The sequence below is a fragment of the Procambarus clarkii genome, chromosome 18 (genome assembly GCF_040958095.1).
Source record: "Procambarus clarkii isolate CNS0578487 chromosome 18, FALCON_Pclarkii_2.0, whole genome shotgun sequence".
Classification (NCBI taxonomy): Eukaryota; Metazoa; Arthropoda; class Malacostraca; order Decapoda; family Cambaridae; genus Procambarus; species Procambarus clarkii.
The window spans coordinates 2,123,048-2,140,442 of NC_091167.1; the positions used below are offsets into that span (position 1 = coordinate 2,123,048).

Consider the following 17,395-nt stretch of genomic DNA (forward strand, 5'->3'; position numbering starts at 1 on the left):
TGTACACTATGGTAGTTTACACAATGGTAGTGTACACTATGGTAGTGTACACAGAGGCGTGTACATAATGGTAGTGTACACAGAGGCGTGTACACAATCGTAGTGTACACAGAGGCGTGTACACTATAGTAGTGTACACAGAGATGTGTACACAATTGTAGTGTACACAGAGGCATGTACACAATGGAAGTGTACACAGAGGCGTGTACACAATGGTAGTGTACACAATGGTAGTGTACACAATGGTTGTGTACACAGAGGCGTGTACACAATGGTAGTGCACACAGAGGCGTGTACACTATGGTAGTGTACACAGAGGCGTGTACACAATGGTAGTGTACACAGAAGTGTATACACTATGATAGTGTACACAGAGGCGTGTACACTATGGTAGTGTACACAATGGTAGTTTACACTATGGTAGTGTACACAGAGGCGTGTACACTATGGTAGTGTACACAGGGGTGTGTACACAATAGTAGTGTACACAATAGTAGTGTACACAGAGGCCTGTTCACAATGGTAGTGTACACTATGGTAGTGTACACAAAGGCGTGTATACAATGGTAGTGTACACAGACGTTTGTACACAAAGGTAGTGTACACAATGGTAGTGTACACAAAGGCGTGTACACTATGGTAGTGTACACAGAGGTGTGTACACAAAGGTAGTGTACACAGGGGCGTGTACACTATGGTAGTGTACACAATGGTAGTGTTCACAGAGGCGTGTACACAATGGTAGTGTACACAGGGGCGTGTACAATATTATAGTGTACACTTTGGTAGAGTACACAGAGGCGTGTCTCACTATGGTAGTGTACACAGAGGCGTGTACACAATGGTAGTATACACTATGGTAGAGTACACAGAAGCGTGTACACAATGGTAATGTACACGGAGGTGTGTACACTATGGTAGTGTACACAGGGACGTGAACACAATGGTAGTGTACACAGAGGCGTGTACACAATGGTAGTGTACACAGAGGCGTGTACACAGTGGTAGTGTACACAATGGTAGTGTACACAATGGTTGTGCACACAGTGGCGTGTACACAATCGTAGTGTACACAGACGTGTGTACTCAGAAGTGTGTACACTATGATAGTGTACACAGAGGCTTGTACACTATAGTAGTGTACACAGAGGCGTTACACAATGGTAGTGTACACAGAGGCGTGTACACAATGGCAGTGCACACAGAGGCGTGTACACAATGGTAGTGTACACAGAAGTGTGTACACTATGATAGTGTACACAGAGGCGTGTACAATATGGTAGTGTACACAATGGTAGTTTACACTATTTTAGTGTACACAGAGGCGTGTACACTATAATAGTGTACACAGGGGCGTGTACACAATAGTAGTGTACACAGAGGCCTGTTCACAATGGTAGTGTACACTATGGTAGTGTACACAAAGGCGTGTATACAATGGTAGTGTACACAGAGGTTTGTACACAAAGGTAGTGTACACAAAGGTAGTGTACACAGGGGCGTGTACACTATGGTAGTGTACACAATGGTAGTGTACACAGAGGCGTGTACACAATGGTAGAGTACACAGGGGCGTGTACACTATTATACTGTACACTTTGGTAGAGTACACAGAGGCGTGTCTCACTATGGTAGTGTACACAGAGGCGTGTACACAATGGTAGTGTACACTATGGTAGAGTACACAGAAGCTTGACTCAGTATGGTAGTGTACACAAGAGCGTGTACACTATGGTAGTGTACACAGAGGCGTGTACACAATGGTAGTGTACACAATGGTAGTGTACACAGAGGCGTGTACACTATGGTAATGTAGACAGAGGTGTGTACACTATGGTAGTGTACACAGGGACGTGAACACAATGGTAGTGAACACAGAGGCGTGTACACAATGGTAGTGTACACAGAGGCGTGTACACAGTGGTAGTGTACACAGGGGCGTGTACACAATGGTAGTGTACACTATGAAAGTGTACACAGAGGTGTGTACACTATGGATGTGTACACAATGGTAGTGAACAAAGAGGCGTGTACACAATAGTAGTGTGCACAGAGGCGTGTACACGATGGTAGTGTACACAGGGGCGTGTACACTATGGTAGTGTACACAGAGGCGTGTACACATAGGCGTGTACACTATGGTAGTGTACACAGAGGCGTGTGCACAATGATAGTGTACACAAAGGCGTGTACACTTTGGTAGTGTACACAGAGGCGTGTACACTATGGTAGTGTACACAGAAGTGTGTACACAATGGTAGTGTACACAGAGGCGTGTACACAATGGGGTTCACCATTCAACCCGATAGTTCTTGGAAGGAAAATTTTCCCAGTCTTTACTGAGTCCGTCAATGGAACATTTGGAGAGTATAAAAACCCACAAAACTCCCCGTTGGAGTTGAGATGTTTCCTAGTTTTGTTGTTAGACGTGACAGTAAACGAGGAGTGAGGACAACTGGTGCGTCATCACAGTGTTGTGTCTCCTCACGAACATGAATTTGCCTACATATTTATGCATCAGTTCGTCAGCATATGTGCGTATGAGTATATAAGAAAAGAGTACAAACAATGAGATTGTTTGAAGATGATTTACGCACCAAACAATTGTGGTGTGAGTGTGTTGTTAGTTTTGACGTAGGCGTAGGTGGACGTGTTCCTGAGGCGAGGCCCACTGGATGGTCTGCCTCCACCCACACCCAGGGACCTCTTCCTCCACCCACACCCAGGGACCTCTGCCTCCACCCACACCCAGGGACCTCTGCCTCCACCCACACCAGGGGACCTCTGCCTCCACCAACACCAAGGAACCTCTGCCTCCACCCACACCCAGGGACCTCTGCCTCCACCCACTCCCAGGGACCTCTGCCTCCACCCACACCCAGGGACCTCTGCCTCCACCCACACCCAGGGACCTCTGCCTCCACCCACACCAGGGGACCTCTGCCTCCACCAACACCAAGGAACCTCTGCCTCCACCCACACCCAGGGACCTCTGCCTCCACCCACTCCCAGGGACCTCTGCCTCCACCCACACCCAGGGACCTCTGCCTCCACCCACACCCAGGGACCGCTGCCTCCACCAACACTCAGGGACCTCTGCCTCCACCCACACCCAGGGACCTTTGCCTGCACCCACACCCAGGGACCTCTGCCTCCACCCACACCCAGGGACCTCTGCCACCACCCACACCCAAGGACCTCTGCCTCCACCCTCACCCAGGGACCTCTGCCTCCACCCACAACGAGGGACCTCTGCCACCACCCACACCCAGGGACCTCTGCCTCCTCCCTCACCCAGGGACCTCTGCCTCCACCCACACCCTGGGACCTCTGCCTCCACCCACTCCCTCCACCCACACCCAGGGACCGCTGCCTCCACCAACACTCAGGGACCTCTGCCTCCACCCAAATCCAGGGACTTCCGCCTCCACCCACACCCAGGGACTTCTGCCTCCACCCACACCCAGGGACCTCCGCCTCCACCCACACCCAGGGACCTCTGCTTCCACCCTTCACCCAGGGACCTCTGCCTCCACCCACACCCAGGGACCTCTGCCTCCACCTACACCCAGGGACCTCTGCTTCCACCCTTCACCCAGGGACCTTTGCCTCCACCCACACCCTAGGACATTTGCCTGCATCCACACCCAGAGACCTTTGCCTGCACCCACACCAAGGGACCTCTGCCTCCACCCACACCCAGGGACCTCTGCCTTCACCGACACCAAGGGACCTCTGCCTCAACCCACACCCAGGGACCTCTGCCTCCACCCACACCCAGGGACCTCTGCCTCCACCCACACCCTGGGACCTCTGCCTCCACCCACTCCCAGGGACCTCTGTCTCCACCCACACCCAGGGACCTCTGCCTCCACCCTCACTCAGGGACCTCTGCCTCCACCCACACCTTGGTACCTCTGCCTTCACCCTCTCCCAGGGACCTCTGCTTCCACCCTTCACCCAGGGACCTCTGCCTCCACCCACACCCAGGGACCTCTGCCTCCACCCACACCCATGGACCTCTGCCACCACCCACACCCAGGTACCTCTGCCTCCACCCTCACCGAGGGACCTCTGCCTCCACCCACAACTAGGGACCTCTGCCACCACCCACACCCAGGGACCTCTGCCTCCACCCTCACCCAGGGACCTCTGCCTCCACCCACACCCTGGGACCTCTGCCTCCACCCACTCAGAGGGATCTCTGCCTCCACCCACACACAGGGACCGCTGCCTCCACCAACACTCAGGGACCTCTGCCTCCACCCACACCCAGAGACCTCTGCCTGCACCTACACCAAGGGACCTCTGCCTCCACCCACACCCAGGGACCTCTGCCTCCACCCACACCCAGGGACCTCTGCCTCCATCCTCACCCAGGGACCTCTGCCTCCACCCAAATCCAGGGGCTTCCGCCTCCACCCACACCCAGGGACCTCTGCCTCCACCCTCACCCAGGGACCTCTGCCTCCACCCACACCCTGGGACCTCTGCCTCCACCCACTCCCTCCACCCACACCCAGGGACCGCTGCCTCCACCAACACTCAGGGACCTCTGCCTCCACTCACACCCAGGGACCTCTGCTTCCACCTACACCAAGGGACCTCTGCCTTCACCCACACCCAGGGACCTCTGCCTCCACCCACACCCAGGGATCTCTGCCTCCATCCTCACCCAGGGACCTCTGCCTCCACCCAAATCCAGGGACTTCCGCCTCCAACCACACCCAGGGACCTCTGCCTCCACCCACACCCAGGGACTTCTGCCTCCACCCACACCCAGGGACCTCCGCCTCCACCCACACCCAGGGACCTCTGCTTCCACCCTTCACCCAGGGACCTCTGCCTCCACCCACACCCAGGGACCTCTGCCTCCACCTACACCCAGGGACCTCTGCCTCCACCCTCACCCAGGGACCTCTGCCTCCACCCACACCCAGGGACCTTTGCCTCCACCCACACCCTAGAACATTTGCCTGCACCCACACCCAGGGACCTTTGCCTGCACCCACACCAAGGGACCTCTGCCTCCACCCACACCCAGGGACCTCTGCCTTCACCGACACCAAGGGACCTCTGCCTCCACCCACACCCAGGGACCTCTGCCTCCACCCACACCCAGGGACCTCTGCCTCCACCCACACCCTGGGACCTCTGCCTCCACCCACTCCCAGGGACCTCTGTCTCCACCCACACCCAGGGACCTCTGCCTCCACCCTCACTCAGGGACCTCTGCCTCCACCCACACCCTGGTACCTCTGCCTTCACCCTCTCCCAGGGACCTCTACTTCCACCCTTCACCCAGGGACCTCTGCCTCCACTCACACCCAGGGACCTCTGCCTCCACCCACACCCATGGACCTCTGCCGCCAACCACACCCAGGTACCTCTGCCTCCACCCTCACCGAGGGACCTCTGCCTCCACCCACAACTAGGGACCTCTGCCACCACACCACACCCAGGGACCTCTGCCTCCACCCTCACCCAGGGACCTCTGCCTCCACCCACACACAGGGACCGCTGCCTCCACCAACACTCAGGGACCTCTGCCTCCACCCACACCCAGAGACCTCTGCCTCCACCTACACCAAGGGACCTCTGCCTCCACCCACACCCAGGGACCTCAGCCTCCACCCACACCCAGGGACCTCTGCCTCCATCCTCACCCAGGGACCTTTGCCTCCACCCAAATCCAGGGGCTTCCGCCTCCACCCACACCCAGGGACCTCTGCCTCCACCCACACCCAGGGACCTCTGCCTTCATCCTCACCCAGGGACCTCTGCCTCCACCGACACCCAGGGACTTCCGCCTCCACCCACACCTAGGGACCTCTGCTTCCACCCTTCACCCAGGGACCTCTGCCTCCACCCACACCCAGAGACCTCTGCTTCCACCCACACCCAGGGACCTCTGCTTCCACCCTTCACCCAGGGACCTCTGTCTCCACCCACACCCAGGCACCTTTGCCTCCACCCACACCCTAGGACCTTTGCCTGCACCCACACCCAGGGACCTTTGCCTGCACCCACACCAAGGGACCTCTGCCTCCACCCACACCCAGGGACCTCTGCCTCCACCTACACCAAGGGACCTCTGCCTCCACCCACACCCAGGGACCTCTGCCTCCACCCACACCCAGGGACCTCTGCCTCCACCAACACCCTGGGACCTCTGCCTCCACCCACTCCCAGGGACCTCTGCCTCCACCCACACCCAGGGACCTCTGCCTCCACCCTCACTCAGGGACCTCTGCCTCCATCCACACCCTGGGACCTCTGCCTCCACCCTCTCCCAAGAACCTCTGCCTCCACCCACAACCAGGGACCTCTGCCTCCACCCACTCCCAGGGACCTCTGCCTCCACCCACACCCAGGGACCTCTGCCTCCACCCACACCCAGGGAACGCTGCCTCCACCAACACTCAGGGACCTCTGCCTCCACCCACTCCCAGGGACCTCTGCCTCCACCCACTCCCAGGGACCTCTGCCTCCACCCACACCCAGGGACCTCTGCCTCCACCCACACCCAGGGACCGCTGCCTCCACTAACACCCAGGGACCTTTGCCTCCACCCACACTCAGGGACCTTTGCCTGCACCCACACCCAGGGACCTCTGCCTCCACCCACACCCAGGGACCTCTGCCACCACCCACACCCAGGGACCTCTGCCTCCACCCTCACCCAGGGACCTCTGCCTCCACCCACACCCAGGAACCTCTGCCACCACCCACATTCAGGGACCTCTGCCTCCACCCTCACCCAGGGACCTCTGCCTCTATCCACACCCTGGGACCTCTGCCTCCACCCACTCCTATGGACCTCTGCCTCCACCCACACCCAGGGACCGCTGCCTCCACCAACACTCAGGGACCTCTGCCTCCACCCACACCCAGGGACCTCTGCCTCCACCTACACCAAGGGACCTCTGCCTCCACCCACACCCATGGACCTATACCTCCACCCACACCCAGGTACCTCTGCCTCCATCCTCACCCAGGGACCTCTGCCTCCATCCTCACCCAGGGACCTCTGCCTCCACCCACACCCATTGACTTCCGCGTCCACCCACACCCAGGGACCTCTGTCTCCACCCACACCCAGGGACTTCCGCCTCCACCCACACCCAGGGACCTCTGCTTCCACCCTTCACCCAGGGATTTCTGCCTCCACCCACACCCAGGGACCTCTGCCTCCACTCAAACCCAGGGACCTCTGCCTCCACCCTCACCCAGGGACCTCTGCCTCCACCCCTCACCCAGGGACCTCTGCCTCCACCCACACCCAGTGACTTCCGCCACCACCCACACCCAGGGACCTCTGCCTCCACCCACACCCAGGGACTTCCGCCTCCACCCACACTCAGGGACCTCTGCCTCCACCCACACCCAGGGACTTTCGCCTCCACCCTCACCCAGGGACCTCTGCTTCCACCCTCACCCAGGGACTTTCGCCTCCATCCACACCCAGGGACCTCTGCCTCCACCCACACCCAGGGACTTTCGCTTCCACCCACACCCAGGGACCTCTGCCTCCACCCTTTACCCAGGGACCTCTGCCTCCACCCACACCCAGGGACCTCTGCCTCCACCCTTTACCCAGGGACCTATGCCTCCACCCACACCCAGGGACCTCTGCCTCCACCCTCACCCAGGGACCTCTGCCTCCACCCCTCACCCAGGGACCTCTGCCTCCACCCACACCCAGTGACTTCCGCCACCACCCACACCCAGGGACCTCTGCCTCCACCCACACCCAGGGACTTCCGCCTCCACCCACACTCAGGGACCTCTGCCTCCACCCACACCCAGGGACTTTCGCCTCCACCCTCACCCAGGGACCTCTGCTTCCACCCTCACCCAGGGACTTTCGCCTCCATCCACACCCAGGGACCTCTGCCTCCACCCACACCCAGGGACTTTCGCTTCCACCCACACCCAGGGACCTCTGCCTCCACCCTTTACCCAGGGACCTCTGCCTCCACCCACACCCAGGGACCTCTGCCTCCACCCTTTACCCAGGGACCTATGCCTCCACCCACACCCAGTGACTTCCGCCACCACCCACACCAATGGACCTCTGCCTCCACCCACACCCAGAGACTTCCGCTTCCACCCACACCCAGGGACCTCTGCCTCCACCCACACCCAGGGACCTCTGCCTCCACCCACACCCAGGGACCTCTGCCTCCACCCACTTCCAGTGACCTCTGCCTCCACCCACTTCCAGTGACCTCTGCCTCCACCCACACCCAGTGACCTCTGCCTCCACCCACACCCAGGGTAAAAACAGCACCATGGGGGCAGGTGTGTGATGGGGGTGCCTGGGAGTCCTTGGGGTCTGGAAGGGAGAGAAGGTTAATGGGGACACTTGGTGCTGTTGAAATGAAGTGAGGGGGAGGTGGTGGGTGGAGTCAAGTGCACGGAGAGACATAGGTGTGACACCATGTGTGGGTGTTGGCAGCTAAGCTCTCTTGCTCTCTCTCAGGGAGCTGTGAGTGTGTGAGAGATTCTTCACATGTATTTCAGCATATATGGATGTCTATAGATGAGTACTGTGTATTATTTATATATCTATACACTCCGATGCTTCCACACACGTTGTTTTGTTTAAGACTAGTTATTTCATTAATATTATTATTCATTGGTTTATATATTTATATATATATGTTGTACCTAGTAGCCAGAACGCACTTCTCAACCTACTATGCAAGGCCCGATTTGCCTAATAAGCCAAGTTTTCATGAATTAATTGTTTTTCGACTACCTAACCTAACTTTTTCGGCTACCTAACCTAACCTAACCTATAAAGATAGGTTAGGTTAGGTTAGGTAGGGTTGGTTAGGTTTGTTATATGTATATATATATATATATATATACATATATATATATATATTTATATATATATATATATATATATATATATATATATATATATATATATATATATATATTTATATATATTTTGCCTTGCCTATATACTGTTTTGTTTTTTAGGCTTACAGTCCCCAAGAGGGCATTTGATGGCATAGACGACGTTGGTCTCTTTTAAAGCGTTCTGCCTATATATATATATATATATATATATATATATATATATATATATATATATATATATATATATATATATATATATATATGTGTGTGTGTATATCACGAAAATAAACACGTGATTAAGAATGTGACAATGTCAGACCACGGAGGAAAAATGAAACAGGAAATTTCCTTAAGTACTTTCGTATATTAAATACATCTTCAGAAGGAGAAGGAGAACCTTCTGAAGATGTATTTAATATACGAAAGTACTTAAGGAAATTTCCTGTTTCATTTTTGCTCCGTGGTCTGACATTGTCATATATATATATATATATATATATATATATATATATATATATATATATATATATATATATATATATATATATATATATATATATATATATATATATAAATATATATATATATATATATATATATATATATATATATATATATATATATATATATATATATATATATATATATATATATATATATATATATATATTGGTAGCAGTCTTTCTTGTAAACATATGTTGATGAATATGACCGACAAGGTAAGATTAATAATTCTAACACGAATTTTCTCAATATTTCTTATGTTTTTCTTCATTGTCGGTGGTAATGGAAATATCAATTCTCCAAAATTCATTTTTATTTATGGTCTGACGCCTGAACGCATTTCTTAATGGCTTATTACATTTTCAAAAGATTAATTTACACACACAAATTCATCGTACTTATACTCTATTGGGTGAGGTGATATGGTACAAAGGTTTTGGGTTAGTTGAAGAAACTTGTAACAAACACAAAACAGTACACAAAACAATGGATATATCTTGGATATGAGAACATGTAAGTAACATGTAGAAGGCCAATTGGCCCATACTTACTCTTTCTGCTTCTATATTGGTTCGGGGTCTTGAAACGAATAGAATATAGTTGTGCATTAATTGGCTGTTGATTGCTGGTAGTGACTTTTTCATGTGTAGTGCCTCGCTGATGTCGAGCCGCCAGCTATCGCTGTACTTATCGATGATTTCTGTGTTGTTTGTTAAGATTTCTCTGGTGATGGTCTGGTTCTGAGAAGAGATTATATGTTCCTTGATGGAGCCCTGTTGTTTATGCATAGCCTGGAAAGAGACGTTGTTGTATTGCCTATATACTGAGTTCTTTGGGGCTTCCAGTCCTCAAGTGGGCATTTGAAGGCATAGGCGACGTTGGTTTCCTTCAAGGCGTTCTGCTTGGTTTCTGGGGAGTTTTTCATGAGTAGATTGGCCGAAATTTTGGTTTTAAAGTAAATTGTCAATTGTATTTTCTGATTTTTGTCTGTAGGGATAACGTTCCAATCAACAATATCTTTCAAGACCCTTTCCTCCGTTTTATGAGCACTCGAAAAGAAGTTCCAGTAAAATAGTCTAAAAGGGGGTACAAATGTTGTGTTGGTCGACTCTTCTGAGGTTGCATGGCATTTCACCTTTCTTTTAATGATATCTCCAACAAAACATTAGAGAAGCAGTTGTTGACTCGGACCTACCTTACCATTCAGAGTTCTTCGTCGATTTGTTTCTTCGTCGATTTGTTTAAGCATTGACAACACTCCTCTTGTACCTGTCTGGGCAGTCACTATTGGCATTGAGGCACATTCCTGTGTTTGTTTCCTTAGTATAGACTGCAATGTGGAAGCCTCCACTTCTTTCCATGACTGTTGCATCCAGAGAGAGCAGCTTCCCATTATCTCGTAAGTGAAACTCAACACAGAATTCAGCTCAAATGCCTTCTTCAGCTGCTGCAGACGTCTGCCATCAGGTACCTGCATAAAAGATATCATATTGGTTTTGTTGAAGATATCTTAAAAAGAAAGGTGAAACGCTATGCAACCTCTGAAGAGTCCACCAAGACAACACTTTTCATCTAGTATATCGGGGCTCTTGGGCCACCAGCTGTGGGAGTGGGGTGTCTCATCTTGGGCCACCAGCTGTGGGAGCGGGGTGTCTCATCTTGGGCCACCAGCTGTGGGAGTGGGGCGTCTCATCTTGGGCCACCAGCTGTGGGAGTGGGGCGTCTCATCTTGGGCCACCAGCTGTGGGAGTGGGGCGTCTCATCTTGGGCCACCAGCTGTGGGAGTGGGGCGTCTCATCTTGGGCCACCAGCTGTGGGAGTGGGGCGTCTCATCTTGGGCCACCAGCTGTGGGAGTGGGGTGTCTCATCTTGGGCCACCAGCTGTGGGAGTGGGGTGTCTCATCTTGGGCCACCAGCTGTGGGAGTGGGGTGTCTCATCTTGGGCCTCCAGCTGTGGGAGTGGGGCGTCTCATCTTGGGCCACCAGCTGTGGGAGTGGGGCGTCTCATCTTGGGCCACCAGCTGTGGGAGTGGGGTGTCTCATCTTGGGCCACCAGCTGTAGGAGTGGGGCGTCTCATCTTGGGCCACCAGCTGTGGGAGTGGGGCGTCTCATCTTGAGCCACCAGCTGTGGGAGTGGGGTGTCTCATCTTGGGCCACCAGCTGTGGGAGTGGGGCGTCCCATCTTGTGCCACCAACTGTGGGAGTGGGACGTCTTATCTTGGACCACCAGCTGTGGGAGTGGGGCGTCTCATCTTGGGCCACCAGCTGTGGGAGTGGAGCGTCTCATCTTGGTCCACCAGCTGTGGGAGCGGGGCGTCTCATCTTGGGCCACCAGCTGTGGGAGTGGGGCGTCTCATCTTGGGCTATTAGCTGTGGGAGTGGGGCATCTCATCATGGGCCATCAGCTGTGGGAGTGCGGCGTCTCATCTTGGGCCACCAGCTGTGAGAGTGGGGCGTCTCATCTTGGACCACCAGCTGTGAGAGTGGGACGTCTTATCTTGGGCCACCAGCTGTGGTAGTGGGGCATCTCATCTTGGGCCACCAGCTGTGGGAGTGGGGCGTCTCATCTTGAGCCACCAGCTGTGGGAGTGGGGCGTCTCATCTTGGGCCACCAGCTGTGGGAGTGGGGCATCTCATCTTGGGCTACCAGCTGTGGTAGTGGGGCGTCTCATCTTGAGCCACCAGCTGTGGAAGTGGGGCGTCTCATCTTGAGCCACCAGCTGTGGGAGTGGGGCGTCTCATCTTGGGCCACCAGCTGTGGGAGTGGGGCATCTCATCTTGGGCCACCAGCTGTGGTAGTGGGGCGTCTCATCTTGGGCCACCAGCTGTGGGAGTGGGGCATCTCATCTTGGGCCACCAGCTGTGGTAGTGGGGCGTCTCATCTTGAGCCACCAGCTGTGGGAGTCAGGAGTCTCATCTTGGGCCACTAGCTGTGGGAGCGGGGCGTCTCATCTTGGCCACCAGCTGTGGAATTGGAGTGTCTCATCTTGGGCCACCAGCTGTGGGAGCGGGGTGTCTCATCTTGGGCCACCAGCTGTGGGAGCGGGGCGTCTCATCTTCGGCTACCAGCAGTGGAAGTAGAGCGTCTCATTTTGGGCCACCAGCTGTGGGAGTGAGGGCGTCTCATCTTGGGCCACCAGCTGTGGGAGTGAGGGCGTCTCATCTTGGGCCACCAGCTGTGGGAGTGGGGCGTCTCATCTTGGGCCACAAGCTGTGAGAGTGGGGCGTCTCATCTTGGGCCACCAGCTGTGGGAGTGGGGCGTCTCATCTTGGGCCACCAGCTGTGGGAGCGGGGCGTCTCATCGTGGGCCACCAGCTGTGGGAGCGGGGCGTCTCATCTTGGGTCACCAGCTGTGGGAGCGGGGCGTCTCATCTTGGGCTACCAGCAGTGGAAGTGGAGCGTCTCATCTTCGGCCTCCAGCTGTGGGAGCGGGGCGTCTCATCTTGGGCCACCAGCTGTGGGAGTGGGGCGTCTCATCTTGGGCCACCAGCTGTGGGAGCGGGGGCTTTCATCTTGGGCCACCAGCTGTGGGAGTGGGGCGTCTCATCTTGGGCCACCAGCTGTGGGAGTGGGGCGTCTCATCTTGGAGTAATCTTTCTAACAATGGGGCCTCTAACATTAGGATGGTGTTCCACACCCTGATGGCTTGGTGCTGCAGTCTGATGTTTAGTGGCTGTATGTTCAGGAGTTCATGGAGCTGCTGGACTGTTTGATCATATGGTGGACGGTGTTTTGCTGCTCTCCTTAGTGCCTTATACCGCAGTGCTTGTAGCTGTTGCATGTTAGTTTTCTTTAAGGTGTGTAGAGGTACTGGGGAATATTCTAGATTTTATAATTGGATGGGGTTATGTTGTCCGGAGGGGAGGGGGTGCCTGAGGGAGGGACGGGGAGGGTTACCTGAGGAAGGGACTGGGAGGAGTGCCTGTGGGAGACATGATGGGGTGGGGGATGATGGGGAAGCCAGAGGAAGTGGGGGGAACTCGTTTCCTCCGGACAAGGTGAGGGAGAAGAGGCAGCTCCCACAGTCACTTGCTCACCGGCTGCCAGCCAGCCTGGACGTCTCGTTGCCTGTTGCCATGGCGTCCTACCACTGTCCCCGCCTCCTCTGTGTCCTCGCTCTCACCGCAGCTCTCACTCACGGGTGAGTAAACTCTCCTTCAAACACCCTTAACGTTACTAGTTTACATTATTCACCTTATTTGATTTTGAAGAAACATTTGGAAAGTTTGTGTAATTATGACAAATAGGAGGAGCTCCTATATTGTCTTCCCCATGTTCCCGTCCTGTCAGTGGTAGTAACAGGTGTAGGTGGGGCTCCGGTATTGTTCCCCCATGTACCTGTCCTGTCAGTGACAGTGGTAGGTGGGTCTCCTATATTGTTCTCCCATGATAGTGGAACATAGTGAGTTCAGGAGCTGAACTCCAATATCCATTTAACTAAGAACTGTTGTCAGCAGGGCCTACTTTGGCCGTTCCTGTAGCGTAGTGGTCTTCGTCCTCGACTCAGTATCAGGGACTCTGTGGTTCGATCCCCGTACGGAGCAGAAATGGTTGGGCACCTGTTCGTGTAGTATTAAATAGGTATTTAGGAGTTAAGTAACTGTTGTGGGCAGTCTGTAACGAGTCGAACCTTTCTGTCCAGGGCGCTACCACTGAGCCACTTGTTCTTAGTCAGTATTAATCCACTTTGTTTTCAAGTTTAATTTTTCCTCAAGTATAAATTGTTACTTGATATATATATGTATACATTATATGTATATATATATCGTCATACGATATATATCTGTAGGTTCGATGTTTAAGTTTTGTCGGTAACTATTTGTAGTTCCAGCGAGTCAACTATTTATAAAGGTGCAATGTGACCATAGACAAAATAATATAATATTGGAGGAAACTTGTGAGTTACATCAGTTGCGGGACGCATGTAAAACATTGTCATTCATAAACAAGATGTTTCGCGGCTGAACTAACGAGCAATTGGCCATTGTTTGTGGGTGGACGGCTCCTGGGGGTCCGTGCCGGTAAACAATGGCCCACGTGTGTCTTCACCCAGCTGGTACACCAGTCTGGAGATGAACACCTTCCCGCACCATCACCCACCAACCTCCAACTCTTCTCCAGCACCGACTCATCACATGGTTCATCACGTGATTCATCACAATTCTCATCACGTGATTAATCACGAGAATCATCACGTGATTTATCACGGGACTCATCATGTGATTCATCACAGGACTCATCATGGGATTCAGCACGAGACTCATCGCGTGTTTCATTACAAGACTCATCACGTGATTCATCACAGTACTCATCGAGTGATTCATCATGGGACTCATCACGGGATTCATTATGAGAATCATCACGTGATTCATCAAGGTATTCATAATGTGATTCATCACAAGACTCATCATGTGATTCATCACGAGACTCATCACGTGACTCATCACATGATTCATCACGGGATTCATCACAAGACTCATTACGTGATTCATCATGACTCATCACGGGATTCATCACAGCAATCACGTGATTTATCACGGGACTTATAACGTGAATCATCACGTGATTTATCACGGGATTCATCACGTGATTCATCACAAGACTCATCACAGGACTCGTCACGTGATTCATCATGGAACTCATCACGTGATTCATCACGAGACTCATCACGTGATTCATTACAAGACTCATCACCTGATTCATCACAGTACTCATCGAGTGATTCATCATGAGAACCATCACAGGATTCATTAAGGGACTCATCACGTGATTCATCACGGGACTCATTACGTGATTCATCACGAGACTCATCACGTGATTCGTTACAAGACTCATCACGTAATTCATCATAAGACTCATCACGTGATTCGTTACAAGTCTCATCACATGTTTCATCACGGTACTCATCACATGATTCATTACGTGATTTATCACTGGACTCATCACGTGATTCGTCCCAAGACTCATCACGTGATTCATCACTGGAATCATCACGTGATTTATTACGGGACTCATCACGGGACACACCACATGATTCGTCACGAGATTCATCGCAAGGCTCATCACGTGATTCATCACAAGACTCATCACATGATTTATCACGTGACTCATCACGGTATTCATCACGTGATTCATCACATGATTCATCGCGTGAGTAATCACGGGACTCATCGCGTGAGTAATCACGGGATTCATCACATGATTCATCACGGGATTCATCACAAGACTCATCACGTGATTCATCATGAGACTCATCACGGGATTCACCCCGGGACTCATCACATGATTCATCACGAGAATTATAATGTGATTTATCACGGGACTCATCACGTGATTCATCACAGGATTCATCATGTGATTCATCACGAGTCTCATCGCGTGTTTCATTACAAGACTCATCACGTAATTCAGTACAGTACTCATCGGGTGATTCTTCATGGGACTCATCACGGGATTCATCATGAGATCATCACATGATTCATCACGGTATTCATCATGTGATTCATCACATGATTCATCACGGGATTCATCACAAGACTCATCACGCGATTTATCATCGGACTCATCACGAGATTCGTTAGAAGACTCATCACATGATTCATCACGGTACTCATCACATGATTCATCATGGGATTCATCACGGGTCTCATCACGTGATTCATCACGGGACTCATCACGTTGGATGGGTGTGGAGCACATGGCTGCAAAGCTGCCGTCCAGTTGGGTGGGTGTGGAGCACATGACTGTAACTGTGTGACTCACTGTAGATGTGCCTCGTATAGTGACTGTTGTGAATCTCTTGTTGAATCACTTGAGATACAAAAGATTATTTTTGTGTGAATTTGTGTAGGTGATTGTATATGTACGTGAATGTGTGTGTGTGTATATATATATATATATATATATATATATATATATATATATATATATATATATATATATATATATATATATGTCGTACCTAGTAGCCAGAACGCACTTCTCGGCCTACTATGAAAGACCCGATTTGCCTAATAAGCCAAGTTTTCCTGAATTAATATATTTTCTCTATTTTTTTTCTTATGAAATGATAAAACTACCCATTTCATTATGTATGAGGTCAATTTTTTTTTATTGGAGTCAAAATTAACTTAGATATATGGCCGAACCTAACCAACCCTACCTAACCTAACCTAACCTATCTTTATAGGTTAGGTTAGGTTAGGTAGCCAAAAAAGTTAGGTTAGGTTAGGTTAGGTAGGTTAGGTAGTCGAAAAACTATTAATTCATGAAAACTCGGCTTATTCGGCAAATTGGGCCTTGCATAGTAGGCTGAGAAGTGCGTTCTGGCTACTAGGTACGACATATATATATATATATATATTAAATATGACCGAAAAAGTAAGATTAATAATTCTAACACGAATTTTCTCAATCTTTCGTACATTTCTTTTCACTGTTGGAGGTAATTCAAAAATCAATTCTCCAAAATTCATTTTTATTTCTAGTCTGACGCGACACTTGAGCGCGTTTCGTAAAACTTATTACATTTTCAAAGACTTTACACATACACAACTGAATAGAACTTACATATCTCCGATTTGTTTATATCTACATTTGAGTGAGGTGGATGGGGTGAGGTGGTATTTAATAGGGTATTAATTTCATCAACACAAGACAGAACACGAAACAATGGGTATTGAAATGGAAGTGATTGTAGAAAGCCTATTGGTCCATATTTCTTGATGCTTCTATATTGGAGCGGAGTCTTGAGGTGGGTAGAATATAGTTGTGCATTAATTGGCTGTTGATTGCTGGTGTTGACTTCTTAATGTGCAGTGCCTCGCAAATGTCAAGCCGTCTGCTATCGCTGTATCTATCGATGATTTCTGTGTTGTTTACTAGGATTTCTCTGGCGATGGTTTGGTTGTGGGAAGAGATTATATGTTCCTTAATGGAGCCCTGTTGCTTATGCATCGTTAAACGCCTAGAAAGAGATGTTGTTGTCTTGCCTATATACTGGGTTTTTTGGAGCT

The 17,395-nt window shown here is 51.4% G+C and overlaps 1 protein-coding gene across 1 annotated transcript in view; it reads left to right on the plus strand.

Annotated features, from left to right (window-relative positions):
- The first annotated feature begins 13,382 nt into the window (after positions 1-13,382).
- Positions 13,383-17,395, plus strand: part of LOC123748498 (murinoglobulin-1-like) — a 219,923-nt gene continuing 215,910 nt past the window's right edge. The window contains exon 1 of the mRNA XM_069326610.1: positions 13,383-13,521. Coding sequence (XP_069182711.1) covers positions 13,457-13,521 — 65 coding nt within the window. The 5' untranslated portion in view covers positions 13,383-13,456. The remainder of the gene's footprint in view (positions 13,522-17,395) is intronic.